The sequence below is a fragment of the Bactrocera tryoni genome, chromosome 1 (assembly GCF_016617805.1).
Source record: "Bactrocera tryoni isolate S06 chromosome 1, CSIRO_BtryS06_freeze2, whole genome shotgun sequence".
Taxonomy (NCBI): domain Eukaryota; kingdom Metazoa; phylum Arthropoda; class Insecta; order Diptera; family Tephritidae; genus Bactrocera; species Bactrocera tryoni.
In genome coordinates, this window is record NC_052499.1 from 8,588,107 (window position 1) to 8,610,629 (window position 22,523).

At 38.0% G+C, this 22,523-nt stretch overlaps 1 protein-coding gene across 2 annotated transcripts in view; it reads right to left on the reverse strand.

Moving 5' to 3' along the window:
• Nucleotides 1-310: 310 nt before the first annotated feature.
• Nucleotides 311-22,523, reverse strand: part of LOC120782635 (insulin-like receptor) — a 134,485-nt gene continuing 112,272 nt past the window's right edge. For both annotated transcript variants that reach the window (XM_040115003.1, XM_040115004.1), the window contains 18 exons: nt 8,913-9,328; nt 8,704-8,842; nt 8,479-8,645; nt 8,121-8,400; nt 7,912-8,059; nt 7,638-7,846; nt 7,362-7,539; nt 6,975-7,182; nt 6,761-6,875; nt 6,464-6,662; nt 5,915-6,396; nt 5,528-5,835; nt 4,886-5,455; nt 4,659-4,830; nt 4,446-4,573; nt 4,132-4,393; nt 3,821-4,001; nt 311-2,406 (listed from right to left, as the gene is read on the reverse strand). In XM_040115003.1, the coding sequence (XP_039970937.1) occupies nt 597-2,406; nt 3,821-4,001; nt 4,132-4,393; nt 4,446-4,573; nt 4,659-4,830; nt 4,886-5,455; nt 5,528-5,835; nt 5,915-6,396; nt 6,464-6,662; nt 6,761-6,875; nt 6,975-7,182; nt 7,362-7,539; nt 7,638-7,846; nt 7,912-8,059; nt 8,121-8,400; nt 8,479-8,645; nt 8,704-8,842; nt 8,913-9,328 (5,972 nt within the window). In that variant the 3' untranslated portion in view covers nt 311-596. The remainder of the gene's footprint in view (nt 2,407-3,820; nt 4,002-4,131; nt 4,394-4,445; nt 4,574-4,658; nt 4,831-4,885; nt 5,456-5,527; nt 5,836-5,914; nt 6,397-6,463; nt 6,663-6,760; nt 6,876-6,974; nt 7,183-7,361; nt 7,540-7,637; nt 7,847-7,911; nt 8,060-8,120; nt 8,401-8,478; nt 8,646-8,703; nt 8,843-8,912; nt 9,329-22,523) is intronic.

Sequence of the window (22,523 nt, forward strand, 5' to 3'; positions counted from 1 at the left end):
TACTTATAAGCTTCTTTTAATTGTTGTTTCGTCAATAATTTAAATAATTTTCTTCTCTACACATTCGTTTCAGCGAGCACATATACATTTTGTTATCATTTAATATTTTAATTACAATTTTCTGTGTTAAATGAAGCACCTCTTTCTCATGCATCCAATTCACGCAAGCCTGCGAATGTCTCAACGATTTTGGTTTGTTATTTCATCATTATACTAAATGATGCTTGGCATATCGTATATAAATATATATGGATATATCTGCATATATATATGCACACATACATACATATAGAATAGTTTTTTTTTTAAATTTATTTTACTTTTTTGTCTTAAAAATATTAGTAGGAAAAAACGAAAATTTGCACTCAGCATGTGTCATCTACTTTGTATGTACATCTATCAAACAAATTACATATATGTGTATACTTATTGCCACCGCGTAGAATTTATAATATTTTGAAATTTTGTTTTGGAGCCAATATATTCGCCACTTGTCCTACATAATGAACTTTCTTAAGATTCGTCGTTTTGTTTTATTTTGGCAGTGTGTGCTTCCTTGTCTTTTTCGTTCTATGCTATTCCTTCGATTCCTGTTACTACGTCTCACGCCCGATGAAACCATTTGGTGGCGGTTGTTGTGGCTGCTGTGATTGCTGCCGTAACCACTTCTCTTTGAGTGAGTAAGTGGTAGAAGGTTTAGACTGCGTAGCTGGCGAAGATGTAGTCGCTGTTGTTGATGCAGGTGTTAAGCTTACATAGCTACTGCCACCTTCAGCGGGGGTTGTGTAGCAGCTGGTAGGAGTTGTTCCGGGTGAGTTTCCGATTTTTTGTGTAGTCTTTTCGTCCAATTTGTTTTGACTTTCGCTGCGGCTTCGTTTTCCACGCGACTTGCGATGTTGTTGCGCTTTATCGCTACCACGTCGATGACCACCGAGCAGTTCCATTCTTATATGTTCGGTCGGCTCATCATCTTCATCATCATTATCTTCATCGTCATCATCATGAGCCACCACTTTGGGGTCGTCGTCAAGCGATGATGTTGATGATATATGAGTGCTTGGTTCATATGGCGTAGGTCCCATCATTGTATAAGCGGCATCGTCACTTCTTTGCGCAAATGCAATTGGACTTGTAGTGGCTGTTTGCGACAGTTTTGAAGGCGGTTGGGAGAGTGCTGATGGTTGATTCATTACAACGTAATTGGGATTATCAGTGGTACGCAGTGTAGAATCTGACCCCGCGGCACCCATCAGAGTATAGGGGGCGTTATCAATAGATTTTGCAAACGGTCGAGGTGTGAACGAAGCAATGTTACTAGATGGCGTACCGACGGGCTTGCCAGGTGTTAATGTGGCGTTTAATGATTCGTCAAGGCGTTTGTAATTCCTGTTACCACTTGTTGGGAAATCACTCGCGTCACCTGCGCCGGAAAGACACGATGTGTTTGCAGTTTCATCTAACAAACGGTAGTTAGGATTGCTGCTCGCATTTAGTACATCGGAGGAAGGAGTGAAAAAACGAGGTGTTACATAGCTGCTAGCACTACCACTGCCACCACTCTCAATTGTACCCAAATTCTGACCGCTTACACTCTTTTCGCGACCAACGCTTCCCCCCGCTGCTATATTAGAAGTGCTGCTCGAAGACGTGGTGGTGTTCGGATTAGAACTCGTACTTCTATGGCTAGCATTACTACCCGTACGCTTGTGATTAAAAATGCGTCGATTAATGTTTTTAAAGCGCATTTTGTCGGCCACGGCTTTCAGACCCGAATAGCGTCCCGTTGTCGTATTGGTTGATGAGGCATTTGACGAAGCGGCCGATGCCGTAGATGGATGCAGCGATGAAGCAATAGGTGTACCCGTCATTTCATCGGGCATTGAACTAGACATTGGCATTATGGTGGGCATGCGATGTCGCGGCTTATTTCGTGGCAATAGTTGTTGTCCGCCGCTTCCGATTCTGGAGCTATGACCAGTCGTTGGTAAACCATCAAAATCGTCCTCGTCTACAGCTGCGTCATACGGTCCATGTTCACGGTAATTCGGACTTGGATCGTACATCTCATAACCGCGCTCATCAGTTTCCATCCTAGCACCGCTCAAGGCACTTTGTCGTTCATTCTTACCATTAAATTCTGTACGAGGATCATAGTCTGGTAGTACGTAATTGGCTGCCGCCTCTTCAGTTGGAAACTGACTGTAGCGCGTTTGTCGTAGTTGTGCACCCGGTTGATGTAGCTGATGAGAATGTGAGTGAGAACCACCGCTAACAATACCTGCCGATGTCGATGGCACCGAACTAAGCAGAGTTTGATTGTTGTGCGACATTTGCGAGAAATTGTAGCTATTTTTGGACTGGCCGTCAGGCGTGCTGCTGATAATGTTGGCTGAGCCAAGGCTGTGGCTGTGTTTCGAATTAAATTAAATATGGAGTTTGTTGTAAAGAATTAAAATTTATTGTGTAATTTCAAAGACAGTGTGATTGTACAAAAAATGTATGAGTTGAAGTATGTAGCTCACATTACATATAAGATTATTAAGGTGTCCGCTGTTTCTCAAATTGATTCGTGTTTTTGCACGTATACTGTAGTTTTAGTTCGTGCCTTAAAAATTAGGATCCGTCGTATACAAGCTCTACATTTTCAATTCAAACCGTGCCTAAATCATATTTCTTCATCAAAGTATGTAACATCGCATATTTTGGTATTTTGCTTCAAAAAAGTAAATTTAAGAAATTATATGCTAATTAAAAAATTAAAAATTTCCCGCTCCACAAAAAAGGTCTTAAAGATTTTTTTTCATAAAAACATGCCTTTAAAAGCTAAACGAAGTTAAAGTTATACTCTAAATGACTCAGGCAAGTGATTCCATATATAGTACTTTCTGTGTTGCCCATACCACATACGTATAACTTTTAAAGGAGTCTTTTTATGAACCATTTAACATTTTTGGTAGAGCGGAAAATTTGATATTAGAAAATCACATTTTCAAAGTTATTGATGAATTTGCTTTGCAGACAAAATTACAACAAATCAAAAAACCATTTAAAGTACTGTATATGGGGAAAGTAAAACGACGCGGATTAAATTTAAAATAAAAAGTTTTTTTCGATTGGATCCTTATTTTTACTACAGAAACTGAAACTGAGAAAATTCAAGGGCCGTTTGCAAAAGGAAAATCAACTTTCGTAATAACGGACACCCTAATGATTATATACATACTATGTATGCTTAATAGAAATCAGTGATAAGCAATATGTGTCCATATGAGTGTGTTGATATATGAGGAATGCATTTAGTTAGATTACGAACACGATTGACTGCCAATTCATATATGTTTTCCATTAATGAAAAATAGACAAATAATGTACATGTATGTAAAGTACATTGTTGTAATAAATAAACTCATATCATATTGTTTCATATCCTACGAGCTTATTTATAAAACTTTTTTTTTGATATATTTTTTAATGTTCTTGTTGTAATTTTTGGGCTATGACCGAACAATTTCCAATTGGTTAAGACTGTAAGTTTTAATTTTGTTAGAAGTTTAATATAATTCTTTAATTTTTTTCTTTATACAAAACAAAATATTTTTACTTTCACCAATATATCGAAATGGGGCATTATTATAATATATATCTATAACTATGGAATGCTTTCGCTTAGTTTTTGCTCCAGTCTTTAAATCGATTTGTTACAAAGTAAAGATTTGAATTTCGCTCATGTCTTTGGATCTCTGATATTTACGCATTAGAAATTTGTTCTGATAGCCTAAAAATTACCTAAGTTATTGAATGTTGCTTGGCTTGCTCTCACCTATATGGAGAGTGAGGATGGTCATCGTCGATGGCCATTGGACTTTCGCCTTCATGCTCTACAGAGGAAGTGTTAGCCAAATTGAGTTTATATTCATTGAATTCGTCGGTACGTAACGGAGTGGTAGCGTCATCGATTTCATTCTCCTCACTGAATATATCGCCAGAGGGATGCATACTCTCTGAAAATTGTAAATGTTCAAAAAATGTTAGAATTTCTATATATATGGGATATATATGTTTGTATGTGTGTAATGTAATTAAGTAGCGTAAGTAATTTTAGTTTATATAACTGGTATAAAGTGCACATACCGGTTCGTTCTTTTTCACGCTCCTGCGTACCCTCATTTGAGAAGTAGTAGGATACTTCACGAAAGCGCGAAAGATAACCCTCGGAATCGGTGTGCACATGTTCCAATAGTACGCGTATAATTTTAAAGAACGATGGTCGTTTTGAGGGGCGATGTTCCCAGCATTGCTGCATAATTTCATAAATTTTGTCTGGACAATTATCTGGGCGCTCCATAACTCCGCCCTCGATGACGAAACGCAATACTTGATCATTAGAATAACCCTGAAATATATAAGTGTTAGGCATTTCAAAACAGTTGTTTATATATACTTACGGGATATGGCTGTGAAGCGAGTGTTACAATCTCCCAAAGTACTACACCATAACTGAAGACATCACTGGCAGTGGAATAGATGCCATCACGTAAACTTTCTGGCGGCATCCAACGTACTGGTAACAAACCTGTTAGAAGTTGTTTTAATTTATCAATTTTCTTTATTCTTCTTCTATTGTTTTCTTTCTATGCTAAAAGTTCTTGCAAACATACCCTTATCGCCTTTTCGATAGTAATCTGTTTCATAAACGTCGCGAGTCATGCCGAAATCACCAATTTTCACTGTTAAATCAGCACCCACCATACAATTACGAGCTGCTAAATCGCGATGTACAAACTTTTTGGCTGATAGATAAGCCATACCATCTGCAATTTCTATGGCCATCTGTAGGAAACAAAGGTCAAATTTGTTTGCTTTGAAAAAAAATTAAAGAACTCACCTGGAAAACACGACTCAGGGGTGGTGGTTGCACGCCAGTTTCACGGTACCTGAAGGGCATTTCATCGCTTTGTACGCTATCAGGACGGTGTGCACGTAAGTATGATTTTAAGTCACCGAACTTCATCAACTCCATTACGACTAATGCAGGTTGGCCGACTGAGCAAACGCCGAGTAGCCGCACTACGTGATATGTATCGAATTGCTTCATAACACTGGCTTCGCTCAAGAAATTAATCCGTTCGCGATCGGTGGCATTTTCATTGACCGTCTTAATGGCACATGGTGTATCCTCGGTACCGTTTAAGCCTTTAAGTATACCTTCGTATACCATACCAAAAGAGCCTTGACCAAGTGGACTTAATTGTATAACGCGTTCTCGTTCTACCTCCCAGCCGTCCTGCACATATTGCAGGCTTATATAGTAAGGATTGACGGTGGGAATGATTTTGATGTCGTTTGGAGGCGCGTATTTTCGCCGAACATACCAATATACACCACCCATCAGAAAGATAATACCAATGACTCCAACACAAATGCCGGCAATCAAAGCTCCAGACCATTTTTCAGGCTACGATTTATTGTAAGAAGTTCAAGAGTTTTGAAATACAGTTATCGACGAAAGTTGTGCATTTTTACTTACCGGAATGTCAATATAGACGATTTCTGAATAAACACCATCGCCTGCCAATGAATTTGCGCGCACTCTAATACTGTAATTTCCGGTCGGTAATGGCATCGTGTAGCCATTTGTCAAATTGCGATAATTTACTTCAGTGATGCAACGTTTCTCCTCCACAGCATCCTGTTCGGATTTCTTGTAGGAAATCGTGTAAGACACCACATCGCCATTTGGATTCGCTGGTGGATCCCAATTTATGCGCACTTCACTTCGCGTTGTATTTGTTTGTACTAAAGCAACGCGCAAATTTTCGACCTTGTCCACACCCTCTGTAAGCAAAATAGTTACGTGTTATGGAAATAAATAATTCCATTATATAAATTTGGTTGTAAATATGTATATACGTACCCATTTTTTTAGTACGCACAAACCTCATGCGTATATCACTACATTCCTTCTCGGTGGCGCCCTCTTCGGGCTCACGACACGCTTCGACACCGATCGTATAGAAAGAGAAATGCTTAAGGTTTGTGAATTCATATTTAACAGTGTTGACGGACACATTTTGTACGAAGGTCTCATAAAATTGACCAGTTGCATCCATACGGTTGTCGCTATTGCCCGATGCATTTCTATTACCAAGTGTGGTTCGCTCAATTGGCGCCACCGTGGTTATAATGGTCGCATCCTCTTTGCTACCATCTTCAGATGTTGTCTTAAGTATAATATTTTCGAAATTATCGGGCGTAGCACGCATGTGGCGTACAAGAAAACTATCCTCGGGATCGCCCTCACTGCGTCGGCGTCGTCGTTTAGCATCCATTTCAGTGAGAGATATTTTGTTTTGTTCAACATTTTTCGGTTTAGGCTTTTTGGTATCGTTTGTGTGTCTGTAAAATTTAAAAATATGAATTAGCAGAGCGTTAGTTTGGGATTTTTCGTCTAAAAGTTACTTACTTTACATAAATGAAATTCTGCAGTGTATTCTCGAAATCAATGCCAGCCACAATTGTTGCCTCACTAGTATCTATATCGCTGTGATTTGGCGATTTCTCACCATCACATTTGCAATTGGCAGCGTTTGGCGGTTCCGTCACCCCACCAGGGCTATTCCGTGTAGGATCCTTTGTATCATCGTCTTTGTCTATTTGTGCAGCTATTTAATAAAGCATATTAAATTCGTATTATATATTATATAACACCAGTATATTGTTTAAAAGGCATATAAAATGTAAATATGTATAATTAACTTACGATCTTTGCAGTAGTTACGTGAATCCAAGACTTGACTACGTTTATCAAGAGTAGCATGTACGCGATAGACCGTTAGATTGCCTTGAGGATTCGCGGGTGGTGTCCATGTAATAGCCTGAGGAGAATTCGTTACAGTATTATTTAGTTGTTGGATTTACTTAATATGTGTTTTACGACACATGTGGTTCTACTCAATGTTTACGATATTACTTACGATTTTAGAGCTTGATATTGCGTAGGCGTTTAGGCTTTGTACGAATTTGGGTTGCGCAGATTTGGTTTTAAAATGATGTATATTACTTTGTGCGTTACGCTTCTCCGAAGATATGGTCCAAGTTTTAACATAATACGCGTACTGCGTGTATGGTTGCAGATTTACGAAGATATATTGGTTATCCTTGGTGGGATCACTTACAATCCAGCTATAATTACATATAATACAAAAAAAAAACAACCATCAATATCTGCATGCCTAATGTACTTTGTAAACAACGTCTACAAGATGATGTCATAATAGCAATTCATTGCAAATTGGAGAATAACAACAGCAAACAGTAATTTCTAATTATTTCTTTGTATACAGGCGCTTTCTTAGTCTTACCCGTCGTCACAGATGCGCTGTGAATATTTGGTGGCATTTTTGTACTTATCCTCCATTAGAAAATACTGATAACCAATGAAGGTGCGATTATCATCAAATACCAGTGGATTCTCGATTTCCGCAACCGCCACACGACTCGACACCTTTGACACAGTAACATTCAACAATTCTGTGTTACCTAAAAATCAGATAAGCAGCTACTTAGTATAAGTAAGTATAGTTTTATTTTCGACAGATTAAAGTAGCTATCATTTAGTTTGTTATATAAGCACTCACATGACCCCTTATGTCCGTTGGAATCTGTGGCCACTTCATTTTTATCGAACGTTGCGTTTTCTCTCATCATCGGCAGCAATTTCTCAATCTCATTGTAACATAGCTTTGGATTGAAATGGAAGAAGACGCGTCCCCTCTCAATATGTACGGTACGATTATCGCCCCAAACTGATTCGAGATCATTATTCTCAAGCGCATAAATTGCAAATCTACATAAGATCACAATGAATGAATTCATATACAAAATATTTTTAAAGTTTGCCTGTGTACTTACTTGTTTTCACTGAGCTCAGTGCCATTAATACGCTTTAGGTGTTTGAAAAACGACAATGATGTCAACCCGTATGTACCTTGTACCTTTAGAAATGTGCTAATTTCTTGAATGGATGACAGACCGGATTCCAACTCTTCCATTAAGTGTTCTGGTAAGGAATTTATAACATTAATATGGTTTAAATGCAGGGATTTACGTGGGCGACTTACTTCCGCCACGCTTAATGCTTATGGTGAGGCCATTTTTAACAATATGCGTGCAACCAGTAAAGTCCTTCGCGCGTTCCACACTATCGATGTGCGCCCCATCACACTTGTTCACGCAGTTGTCGCCACATGCCTGGCACGTCGAGCCGATTTTGTTATATCCATTTGGGCAGCGAGTTGAGCACTTTCCGTCATAAGGCACAATAATCTGTGGTTTATTGTTTTCGAATTTCGTACCGATTCCAATACATTCCTCGGCTGTGAGGCAGCGACGATCCAAGTACTAAAGAATTTGGTGGCATGAAAGATGTCAGCATTAGCATTATTTAACTTATATTTCAACTGAGTAATTTGAACTTACGCTAAAGTAATTAGGGGGACATTTCTCGATGCAGGTGTTGTTGTAGATGGAGAAATCGCGGCAGCTGATACATTCGTCTAAGTTGTTGGGCGAACATCCGCCAAGGCAGTTCTCATTGCAGCAAGTGTTCTCGTCCACGCAATTATTTTTACAGCGATCCGGGCAGACTGTAAGGTAAAATGTAAAGTGTTTTTCATTTATACTGACTACAAATAAATGACTTACTCTTTTGGCACTTCTTATTGCTCCAACAACGTCTTTGTCCATCGAATTCCTTGCAGGCCAATTCTGTATCGACGCCATCTTCTCTGCCAGGCTTTGTGTCTCCCGGACATTTGGGACATTCAATCAGTTTGCTATTGTTCTGTCGCAGCAAATTAAACATTTAACAAACATTTTCGAAAAACCACCTCTATCATTAAATTCAAACTAACCTCGATTGTTATTTCTGCGTCACGGTTTACAATGCGCTTCCAAGCAATTGTCTTCACATAACAAAGTACGATATTGTTCTCAAGTCGGACACCACCACGTGATATGGTTGTTAGTTTGGAGAGGCCCAAGTCCTCCAGATGCGGATTGTAGTAGACAATGAGAGCATAACCTTCAAATAGTGTTGTACCACGTATGATGCTTAAATTCGGGAAGATTTGTGACAGCGATCGTAGATAGTGAACCCGATAAATGATGATGAATTCCGTGACTTCAGTTAGCAAAGGAAAGGTTTGTGTGAACTCCTGCGGATTGTGCTGATTCATGAGTGTTATGAGTAGGAAACCTTCTATGACCGTGCAATTGCGCAACTGATTCAATTCGCTGGGAGAGTTACGTATATCTAAGGAGCGGCATACTGTAAATATTAATGAAGATAAATGTTAATATTTTTTTGTTTAAATAAAATTTTGCAGCATACCTTAAACCTAAGAACCTAATATATTACATCGAAAAGGAAGCAGAGTATAGACTAGTGGTAGTATTAGTAGATTCATGAGTTTAATCCATTGAAATCAAACTCAGTTTCACTGCAGCCATGTTATCATACTCGAGCTTATTAATAAATTCGGACTAAATTGGCAATGTAACTGAAAAAAGGAGATCCATGAAGAATTAATAAAGAATTAAACACACTCCGCGGCCTCTCTGTCGATCCATCAGTGTATCATTGCGTACTATAGATGCTTACAGCGTAGTCTTGCAATAGTGTACAAGAGATGCTCCAAGCTCCAGTCATTTGGAATGTAAGGAAACGAAAAGACAGATGAGTTAGCACACTCGGGGACAGCTGGGAACAAAATTTTCCAAAGCTGCCTCAGACTATTCAGCTCCTTCAAGGTTTAAAGCAATGGATCCTAGAGGAACACCTGAGATCTGGGAAAATTAGCAACACAGTGCACACCGCAAAGTTACTTTGGGGTAGTGTTGATGGTGGACACAACAAAAAGCTTCTACTTCTAGGTAGAAGGGAACTAGGGAAGGCAATATTGAAGGGGTCATCACAGTCATTATCTTTATAAAATTGGAAAAATAGTTTCGGCGAAATGCAGAGTATGCGCTGAGGATGATGAAATATGTTAAGGTTTACCAGCAGGGAGAACAATGGGCCTAATGATGGCTTAAGTGCTGTCGCATGCGCGCTTCCCTTTTCCAGCCACTAACCAACCAAAGAACGCAAGTTTCGTGAGAGCTGCTAAAATTTCAATTTTGCTCAGCCAAATGAGCATGCTCTCTTTACTTCTTAAATTTATTTCTAAAATATTTATGCACCACACGTGCTAAGCCCCTGATTAAATATGAGGTTCTCGAGGCGGCCGCCAAAAGTGCGTTTATTTAAAGCAACTTCGTACGTATGACATTTGCATACGTTATGAATTTGTGGGAAAGGTGCTCATCGCAGTCTAGCCAGTTACCCACTCCAAACAATTAACCGGTATTTGCGTTGTAATAGCTTTGGCTGTATGTATAGTGTATGCGGAGCTCTGAGACTCTACTTGCACATCACGTTTGTGTTTGCATGTTTGACAATTGAAAACACTTGTCGTAAGTTTGTAACTTTTGCGAAGTATGCATTTTTTACAACGAATCTTATATTTTTATAAAAAAAACAGAAAGCTCAAAATTTCTCAATGGAGATTTTTCAACTGGGAAAGAAGGTTCAAAGTAAGTATAGAAGAGATGTCTGGCGCAACACTCTAAACATCTATACGACGGATGGCTTGAAAATGGATGATTGAGTTGGTGCTGGAATATACTGTAAGCATAAGGCAACCCTTTAAGTTGCAGGAACACTGCAGTAATTTTCAAGCTGAGGTCTTTGCTATTGCGAAAGCTGCGCAGTCAACATCTACGTGAACAGCCAAGCAGCAATCAAGGCAGTAACCTCGTATCACATATCGGCCAGAAGTGCCTTGGGAAGCAGGGTGGCAGTGGAAAGTGTTGCCAGAAGCAAGCAACTTCATTTCTACAAATACCATAGAGGGCAATGAAATAGTGGCCGACATCACCAAAAATGATGTACGGCTAACATCCGAAAACGTGATCAACATTGGGAAACCCATGCATTGTCTATACGACGAACTTGACAAAAGCATGACAAAGAAAATCAAAACCCGTTGAAACGAGCTACAAGGGTGGAAAACTGTAAAAGTCATGTGCAAATTGGTAGATAAGAAATATACAAAATTCCTATTGGCACTCGATAGAAGAGATTGTAGGAATATGATGGTAATACTAACTGGTTACAGTTTGGAGGCGACACACGTCCGCAGGTTGGGGCTGACCGAACGAGAAGACTACAGGAAATACCTGGAGCAGGGCACCAGGTAAACAATAGATCATCTCTTTTGCACTTCTCCCGCATTGGCAAGTCTACGCTGTAAGCATGTGAGGTCCCCACGGTATGATACACTGGAGGAGGTATCGATAGTGAGGCCGCAGAAATTCGCGTCAAACCACGGGCATACTAAAAGATGACAACTCCTCTTGGACTTAGCGCTTGAACTCCTTCTAGTATTGTAAATTACCAAACTGGTTTATGCTTGGCTTATTAGCCTACCATGTTAACCTAACCTATAAAAAAAAACAATCTATCGTATAGCATACTAAACTGGTTTATGCTTGGCTTATTGGCCTATCATGTTAACCTAACCTATAAAAAAAAACAATCTATCGTATAGCCACCATCGGCCTACCTTTTTCCAGTACTAATAAGCTACTTGCTAACAAATGTAAATGCAGCGAACGTTCCATAAAAACCAAATAAAAATCATTGAATCGGAAATTTCGATTTCCATAATTGATAAACAGACACGCATTAAAATTCACACTTGCATACATACTTATGTATAAGTGATTGACAAAAGTACTACTTTTTCATTGTAATTTTAACGAATGAATGAATTAATACGTTGAAGAATTTGAGGAATTTCGATAATTGACGGCGATTTTGGCCACACGGCGCTTACCAATTAATAGTTGGGAATTCTCAGTAATAAAGGAAGTGACGTGAATACGTGAGTGGCATAAAAAAAATTAAACAGTCATAATTCATTTTAAAGGTGTAGCAATCATAGTTGCGGTCATCGTCAACACTTTTTTTTTTATAAATTTTTACACGAGTTTAATTTAATTGGCAAACATACTGGATTGCCGTTTTATTTGACTATTTCTCAGCGTCCTTACATCAATGTGCACACATTCACCGCTGATAGCTGCATTTACTGTCATCAATAGCTATCGCTGCAGCAGAAATGCCACCGGCTCCGACCAGCAGATGTGTGATTCAATCAAATCAAGTGTAAGTAATCAAAATGCAAGCAGGTGACGAGTTCTCATGAGTTCGCTGGCCAGCTAATGCGTTTGCTCTGTTGCTTTTATATTTTCGAAATGTTGCAACAACAATTGAAATGCCGTTTTGTACGCCAATTGCAGTGCTGTCGACTCGTCTGGCAAACTGTAGCTTTTCGAAAAGTTATGGCTTTTGGCTAGTTGATTGGTTCTGCTACTGTGCAGAAGCACTTTTTTGCGGTGCACACAGCGAAAGCCGCAGGATTTTGCAAATTTCATCGCTTATGAGCATGTTTATGCTCGCAGTTAATTATTGAAAGCAGAGGGTGTGCTCTTCCGAAGCACTTTTCGAGTGTCCACTGCAGTTGCTGTCGCGTTTATTGTCACAAATTACGCGAAGTGTGCAAAAAATTTAACCTGTTAAAGATAGCGTTTCTTCCAATCATCGAAACATCGAATCGAGTTTGAAAGGTTTTTGGGATAGGTCTTAACTCTTTCAGTAATTTTCATCTACATTGTAAAATGACGGCCTTTTAAGGCTCTTTACCATATATATTTGGAAAATCAAAAAGTCACACCGAGCGATGTCTTGTGAATATATTGCTTTTGGTCCAGAATTCACGAACAAGCAACGAAGTGTTAGCTTTTAACAAATGAAAATTATCATACAAACACAATTAGCTCTGAAAAAAATATTTGAGATTGATAAAAGAAGTTCGAGCTGAAGCAAGAAACTTTTCTACTTTCCTTTAGATTAATTTTTCTGTTATAGGGTTACATGGTTTTCCTCGGGTAAAAAATAGGCTTTTTTTAACAATTTTTTCTCATATAAAAAATTAAATATTTTATTAGAATTTTTTATTGTTACAAACATACACTATTAACAAAGAAATTTTGAAGTTTTTGGGAAAAAAAATTTAACTTGGCCATTGCGACGCCATTTCCGGTGCCCCTTGGAAAAACGATGCGACCGCATCACAACTCCTTACAGGATCATCTAAAGTGAAAACATATGTGCTTTAGTTAACCTTAACATTAACTTAGTACTTGGACGAAGGAAAAAAACTGAAAATTGGAGTTTTGGCAGACATGTTTACAAATTTCACAACTTTTTTTTCAAATAGTTGTAATCGAAAAAAATCCTTCGTCCAACTCTTTAAGAATTGTATCTCAAAAACCTGTGTAAAATTTCATGTTTAGTTCTCGAGAAATCTTGTCAACCGACTTCGAAAACACAGTTTACAGTAAAACGCGTTTAAAGGCGGCGCACTTAGCCCTAGCTGACCTCGAGCGCACAGGTTATCAAGGCTGTATCTTTGAAATTTTTACTCGGATCAACTTGAAAATTTAAGCCAATATTCTAGTGGTGTTGTAGAACTTAATAAGATAATAAAAAAAATAGATTTTTTAAAGCCCGTAAATCCATTTAACCCCTTAAGAAAGTCTCTCCAAGTATGTGCTCTTAATTTGAACGGGGAGGCCTTTCGTTCGTCATACAGTTTTCGTAGCGAACTTAATATAAGTACTATGTTCAGGCTATAAAACATGTATTCTAGATATCATTGTAACCGTTGAGTAACGCTTTACATCACTCTATGGAAGTGTTCATATTTGCATCTAAATTCCATTCGATTACTTTTACTTTTTGTGCTTTGAGAAACGTTCTTTTTAATCATACAAAGAGGCCAAATGGCGAGATAAAAAATAAATAAATAAATCATTAGAAGTGAGTTTTACATATAGAGGCCTTCTGCCTATATATTTCTAACAATAATACACCGTGGCGGATGAGTGATGTCATGAACAGTAATCAGTACAAAGTAACAAAGCATATGTGGACTTATGAAACTTAAGCCGTACTAAGTATTAGTTGCTTTTACCACTAATTATGAAAACAGTTGAGTTTAAGATATCTAAGATAAACGATATAGGTAAATAAGTGCGTAGCATGGTTTTCATTTAGACTCGGCATTCATCATAGAAATATGTACTATGTAATGATCAATTTGCTTTCATGGCCAACATTTTCAAATTATTAATGATTTTTGTTTCTGAAATACATGCAATGTATGCGTATGTCCGCTAAGCTCTGCATGGTTTTCTGGTGTTAGCTATTTTGTTTTTAATTTTCGTCATTGCCCCGATGTCGACGATCGCGTTTGTTTATTTTTTACTGCCGCTTTTGCTATTTTTATGCGGATTTGTGTTGATTTATAAATAGAAATATCTCGTAATAGAAACGAGAGCAACAACAAACACAATTGTATATTAACAACACCATAAAAAAGTAAATTTAAAAACAAAAGTTTATTTACGCACACGCAGCTTGTGCCTACACACACACACACACACACACACACACAAATTCGCACGTATGGCGCAAGGAAAATCGTTATTAAATAGTTGAATTTGCGCACTTAGAAAGTGTGTACTATGTAGACATATGTAAGTATGCCGATAAAGTGTACTACACATGTCGATGAATATTGGATATTTTCGAAGAAAAAAATTGAACAACTTTGTTTTGGAAAAAATAACAAAAAAAAGTAGGTGTGAGAAACATGTGTGAGCGCGTAAGCGGAATACCAACTCTAGAAGAGCTTGAAACCATAAAGTTTTGAAAATGTTACAAAAGAGTAAATGATTTTTTTCTTTGAGATAATGCCGCTAACAGATATTTCTTGGACATTTCTGAACAAATTTGAACAAGATTGACCTAAAAAAATATCCCTTTTTTCACAAATTTAAAAAAAACATCATTATTATTGCTTTCAAAATAGACGACTTCTAAGCCAATACAAGCATGCCAATGCTTAATTCAATTTCACTTCTTAACTACCTCGCCTAGAATGGCCTTTAATGCCATTAGAGCCTTCAGCGAATTTGTTTCGGCTCTTCTTTGGAGCGTTGGACAGTTTCGACGTCATTACCCCACTTCTCGTCATCAGTAATGTTGTGTTCTCAGCTACGTTGTCAAGCATCTCTTTTGCGATCTCTACACGACGTTGTTTTCCCAAAAGCTTCAGGTCTTTTGGTACAATTCTAGCAATGACACGCTTCAAACTCAAAACAATAACCAAAATATGCTGAGTCGAACTATAAGATATGCTTAGATCTTCTGCTATCTTCTCTCTTGTGCCAACACAACAATTTTCAAGTACTGTTTTTTTAACTTTTTCGATGTCATAATCATCATAAACAGAGATTAGCGCATCTTTAGAATAGAACACCAATATTCAGAAATATTTGTGTTATAAGTACATATGGTCACCTAAAATGTAAAATAAATTAACATCACTTTTCATAAGTTACCAATCATATTGAAATAAATTTGAGTTTTTGTTATAAAACGGTTACATATTGGTTATATATTGGTTATATATTAGTTGTATCTGACAGCGGAAGCTGAAAATTTTATGCTACATATTTCTTTTAATAATACGTTGTTTTGCATTTTAGGTGACGATATGTATTTATGTATGTGTGTATGTATGTATGAATGCATATTCGTCATTAAAGGCGGAGAGTATTTGCTGACAAATTACCTGTTGAGTGGTGTAGTACTTGCATTCAAACGTTGACAATTATTTATTTTGATTTTCTGTTTACATTTGTAAGCATCTAAAACGCTATCGATTACTATGAAAAAATCTTGAAATATTTATAAAAATCTAGTACAATATTTTCTTAAATGATTATCTCAAGAGTCACGAGCTATTTCATAATGATTGACGCACAGGTCCTTGAAGTCACATTTATATTCATTTATTTATTCTCTGATATAGATTTGTAAATGTATTTATGAAATTTATGACATCCCTCCTCGACTCATCGGTTGAAGGGAAAACAAATATTTACAATTATTTTTGAATGAATAATAATAAATGGCTCACAAAGCAGAAGTCAATGTTCGAGTGAGTAATCGTGAAACAATTGCAAATATATACGAATACATACATACACATGTATGTACGTAGTACATACATACGAGCATGTGCTTATAAGGTATAAAGTGTTTAGTTCATTCATCAATTGCATGCCTCTTGTAGTAATCTTACTCATATAAATATATTTACGATAAGTGTTTATTTATAACTATTCGATGGAAATCACAAATATTTCTTCACTGGCGCCATTAGCTAAGTTAGGTGTTTAATATAAACAGAAAAAGTAATTTTTTAATTAAAAAGTCCAAATTCTCATCACCTAGTAGATGCGTACTTCCACTTGTCTTGCGGTGTAATGCGGTTAACTTCGCGCACTATCTTTATGACGGGACTTGATTTTTTTAAACTTTGCGACTAGTCGACCACTTGTAAATACAAACATTTAATGGAGTTATGACGCCAACGGCATAATGGCATACTTATATACATATAAATTAGGGTGAGTCAGAAAAAATAACATCGCTACAAAAATTACTCACAGTATGAGCGCTTTATTGTAACAGAAAAGTCCTCCGTCTTTTTGCTATCTATTCCTTTCTTAAAATCAAAAAATTCACATCTCATACCAACTACGAGTACTTGAAAATACATGTTTCATATACTATAAGAACTATAAGAAAAACTTTACCAAAGAACTTTTTCAAAAAAGATTAACGGTTAAAGTTTGATTAATTTAAGAAATTTTTTTATTCTTATGAACCTATAATTCACAGAAAAAATCATTAGAAATCGGAAATATCATTGTTTTGTAGGAATTTTGCTGCTCTACAAGACGAAGGGTTTTCTCGTTACAATCAAGAGCTCATATGTACGTGGAGAGACTTTCTTAATGTTGTCGAAGAACATATTTTTAAGAGTACAGAGTGAAAAATAAAATTTCTATTTTTTTGGCCCACCTTAATATACATATATATGTACATGCATATGACTGAATACCCTCTAGTCGTTTGGAATTATACTTATCAGTTTAAAAATAAACATTGTTGTTTGAAATCCAACTAGAGAGGAAAACCTCTGCTATCTTTCGCATTAGTTCTAAAGTAGTTTATAACTAATTGATTTGAAGCATGAATACTAGCAATCGCAGTATGGAACACTTTTCCCGTTTACAACTTGAAGGTTTTGGCAAATTGTCGACATACGCTTTTGCGGTGAACTCTTTGGAAGAGGATACTGAGAGGAGATCACGGTCTGCAAATTATAAGCTTTCCAGAGTACGATCAACTCGCTGCTTTTTCCTTTTCCTCGCCGATTGCTAAATTACGAGTTGCCTTAACAAAAACTTCCATAACTAAAGGCATGAAATATATTCAGAGCTATGTACATATGTATATACAATGTTTGCACATATTTATATAGAGAGTGCGCAATGAAAAAATCTCTGTATGGAGAGCAAAGCAGACTAAAACGAGAGAGTATTTGCAATGACAATGCAAACGCGAATATACGTGGAATGTTTATTCGCTGCAATATGATGCACCAGTCGCAATGTTTTATTGTTTCCGGTTGAATGTCTCAACGACTGAGCTCAGCAATATTACTTGGCGAATGTTTTTTGTAAATACAAATACTATACTCGTATTGTACTCACAATTATTGTATTAAATGACAATTATAATAATAACAACATGGTGTTGTAAAAAATGCCGCTTGGCGCCACACCATGAAAGTCACATAAACAACAACAAAATTACCATAGTCATCACAACAAAGCTTAAGCAATAAGTGATTATTTTCAGTAACTAGATATACTAGATGGAGTCATGTGTATAAGTTCACGCAAGTGAAGAAAGTTCTCTGATCGCCATTCACTTGGGAGTGGCCAGAAACGATTCTTTTACATATGGCTCAAGCAGCTCACGACTTCCGGTCTTTGACCAAGTATCCTCTGGATAGCCTAAGAACATCCGTTTGAAGGCGAGCTAAAGTAAGAAGGAGAAACTTCCCCTACATAGGGTTGTGCGCTGGGTTTGGGACCGGCCACGTAAAAAAACACCCCCAATAAAAATTAGCAATCAGCCTCGGAGGAGAGACCCCCCTTTTGATAAGAGAAATGTGGGACGGCATTTCAAACTCCTTACGTACACCTGCAACCGAAACCATTTGTTTTCGGAAAGTGCAAAAGAACAGCTGGTACGACGAGGAGTGCTGTGTCGCAGCGGATAGGAAACAGGCTGCCAACCTCGCAACGTTACGATCGACCACAACACGTGAGGGAGGGATAGATACCGAGAGTTGAAGAGAGAAGCGAGAGGCATTTGCAGAAAGAAAAAGAAAGAGGCCGAAATGCGTGAGTACGAAGAGATTGATATGCTGGCCGACAGGGGTAATGCTCGAAAATTCAAATCAAGAATCGACCAGATATTCACCATGCGCCAAATATTGGATAAGACCCGTGAAAGGAGAATCGACACACACCACCTCTTCGTCGATTTCAAAACTGCTTTCGACAGCACGAAAAGGAGCTGCCTTTATGCCGCGATGTCTGAATTTGGTATCCCCGCAAAACTAATACGGCTGTGTAAACTGACGTTGAGCAACACCAAAAGCTTCGTCAGGATCGGGAAGGACCTCTCCGAGCCGTTCGATACCAAACGAGGTTTCTGACAAGGCGACTCCCTATCGTGCGACTTCTTCAACCTGCTGCTGGAGAAAAAAATTCGAGCTGCAGAATTTAATCGAGCAGGTACAATATTTTATAAGAGTGTACAGCTGCTGGCGTATGCCGTTGATATTGATATCATCGGCCTCAATACCTGCGCTGTTAGTTCTGCTTTCTTCAGACAGGACAAGGAAGCAAAGCAAATGGGTCTGGCAATGAACGAGGGCAAGACGAAATATCTCCTGTCATCAAACAAACAGTCGTCGCACTCGCGACTTGGCTCTCACGTCACTGTTGACAGTCATAACTTTGAAGTCGTAGATAATTTCGTCTATCTTGAAACCAGCGTAAACACCACCAACAATGTCAGCCTGGAAATCCAACGCAGGATAACTCTTGCTTCTCGAGGAGAGTTTTCGAGAGAAAAGTTCTGCGAAAGATTTATGGTCCTTTGCGCGTTGGCCACGGCGAATATCGCATTCGATGGAACGATGAGCTGTATGAGAACAAACAGTCAACAAGACGACATTGACATACATAGTTCAGCGAATTAAAAGACAGCGGCTACGCTGGCTAGGTCATGTTGTCCGAATGGACGAAAACACTCCAGCTCTGAAAGTATTCGACGCAGTACCCGCCGGGGGAAGCAGAGGAAGACCTCCACTCCGTTGGAAGGACCAAGTGGAGCAGGATCTGGCTTCGCTTGGAATATCCAATTGGCGCCACGTGGGGAAAAGAAGAAACGACTGGCGCGCTGTTGTTAACTCGGCTATAATCGCGTAAGCGGTGTCTACGCCAGTAAAGAAGAAGAAGATATACTTATATATTTATGTATGTAAATTTTCTCTCACAATTGACTTTTTTGCATGCCTCTATCGCACTTTACTACGCTCCAATATTGCCGGGGAGTTTTTACGAACGCTCTGTATAGTAACTCGACAGACTCCATGTAAAGGTAAGGAATTTCGGACTGCTACTGACGAGCGAAATAAAGCGTGTTTTTATGCGGATAGTTCCAATAAATTTCAGCCGTTAAACCCAATTTTTGAGCACTTATTGCAGCGTATGTATGTCAGCAATCACACGCCGCATATTCTCTTCCCTGCACTTTCTTCGGATATTATTTTCTGAAATATTTCAATAAAAAGAAGTCATTTGGTCCCAAGTCAGAACTATGCGGTGGAAGACTTATCAAATCGAAGTTTTGAGTGCTCAAAAATGCAGTTGTTTCAGTCTATGTGTGAGAGCTCGCATTGTTGTGGTGAAGAGTGACCTGTCTTCGGCAGTTGTTTTTCTTGAGTTCTTAAAAGACAACTGACAAGCAAATGGTTGTTTACCCCCTTAGAATTTACTGTGCTGTATTCTTCTAGTGGTATGGTTGCGATATGTCCAGATTTTCTGAAAAATAGAGAACTGCGAACAACTTTTGTTGGATTTGGGTTACCTGGAAACACCTATCTAGTCGACCCCTGTTCTGTTTTTAACATTTCTCTCAACTAATCAACACAAGCCTTTTTTGGAGCTATTGCGAATTGTATGGGATCCAACGTGAACAAATTTTTCTTACAGCAAAATGTTCATATAATAGTTGTGATTGTGGACGACCTTCCAAAAGGTCAGATTGCCAGATTACACCATTAGGGTAGTCAAATCCCGAAATATAAACGACAATCTACGTTATGCGCTCACCAAAAATTTCCTTCAATAAATTGATTGCTTCGTTCTTGATTATATCAAAAATCTATCATATCAGCAGCCTTCAATTCAGACACGAAAAAGTCACTAGGTTTGGATCTTCGAAAAAACAAAATGGAAAACAAAAATGGTCGCGCGACTCGAACCATTATTTTGATAATAGATTTGCACGATTAACAACTGTTGTTCCGATGTAAGCCTGCTTATTATGAAAAGGCAAACCAAACTTAAATCAAATAACAACTGTCAAAAAGACCAACTGCAAAAAAGCAATGCTTCATTGAAAACCACAAATCCAAAAACACACGATACATAAAGTATATCGATCCCAATTGCCATATTTGAGCTGTTGCGGGCTATTGGATGACAATGCGGAATTCAGTCTTGTTCCGTATTTCGGATGGGGAATTTGCACTTTCTTCGGATATTATTTTCTGGAATATTTCAAATTTCCTTTGATTTCGTATCCCTCTCATAATTTTTTGTATTAGTGACATGCACATACGCAATAATTTCATTCACTGATGTTAACCTGATGTCCATATTTGTATGTATCATACTCATATAAATGTATATAGTCTGTATGTATCTTTGTAAATGCTTTCACACTTGTGCTTTTGTTGTATTCGCATGAATAAAATTGTCTCTTTGCAGCAGCAGTGGAGCAGTGGTGCAGGGGATCTGTGCTGCTTTTGTTTAAAATATGCAAAATGCATTGCAATAACAACAAAGACGAAATCAATTGCTTACAACTTACTTACACTTAACAATCAATTGTCTCTCCGTACTTACACATGTATTTACGTATATGCATAGACATACACACACACATTCATTTGTTGCTGCGATGGAGCATCAGAATAAGTGTGACACAGGGAAGTGGAATACTTAAGAACGTACATTTAGTACTTTGATTAAATTGTTTGTTTGCTTGACATTATTTCCCACAATTGACTGTTTGTGTGTGATTTGTATCTATGAAAACGGTCATGTGAGTGCAAATATCCGCAGAGAATAACTAGCAGACTAACTGACGGGCTATACGAATATGTACGAATAATATTTATTGAATATAATTTGATTTCATATATTTATTTTAGTAATACAAGGTGGGTTCCAAAGTAAACAAGATTTTTTAAATCTAGCGCAACCTGGTGTCGCTATCTATATGTCGACTGATGTCTTAGAATCTACTATCTAATTGTCCAGTGAGAATTTCATGACATTTCATTGATTGGAAGTGAAGTTATTGCATTTTAAGTGTCAGTACGTTTGTGTTATCGGTGCCAAAATGAGCATCGAACAAAGAGCCAACATTCAATTTTGTGTTAAAATTGGTAAAACTTTTACCGAAACGTTTCAATTGATGAAACAAATTTATGGCGATGAGTGCCTATCCCGTAGCAGAGTGCACAAGTGGTTTCAACGTTTTCAAAGTGGTCGTGAGGACATAAATGACGATCAACATGTGGGCAAATCAAAATCCGTGATCACCGGAAATTCCATCGAAACTGTGCGTGAATTCATCAAAAATCAGCCGGAGTCATCATTGAAATTCATGGAAATGGAATTGAACATCTCCAAAACATCGATTTATCGCATTTTGACCAAACATTTGGGCTTACGAAAGGTGTGTGCACGGTTTGTTCGGCACAAAATGACTGACGACCAAAACTTGCTCAGATCGATCGACGCTTGTGACCAATTGTTAGACCAAAAATCACATTTTAACCATTAACCACTCCCCGCATTCACCTGATATGGCACCGTGCGACTTCTTCTTTTTCGAAAAAATACATTTGCCCAAGAAAGGAAAGCGTTCTGCAGACTTAGAGGCCATTCAAAAGGCTTGCACCGGCATACTGGCGGCCATACCGGAAAACGAGCTAAAACACTCGTTTGACATGCTTTTGGACCGTGCAAAAAGCTGTATTGAAGCAGAAGGAGACTATTTTTTTTAAAGTCCTGTTTACTTTGGAACGCACCTTGTAACTACTTAAGCTCCCGGTTAATACTAC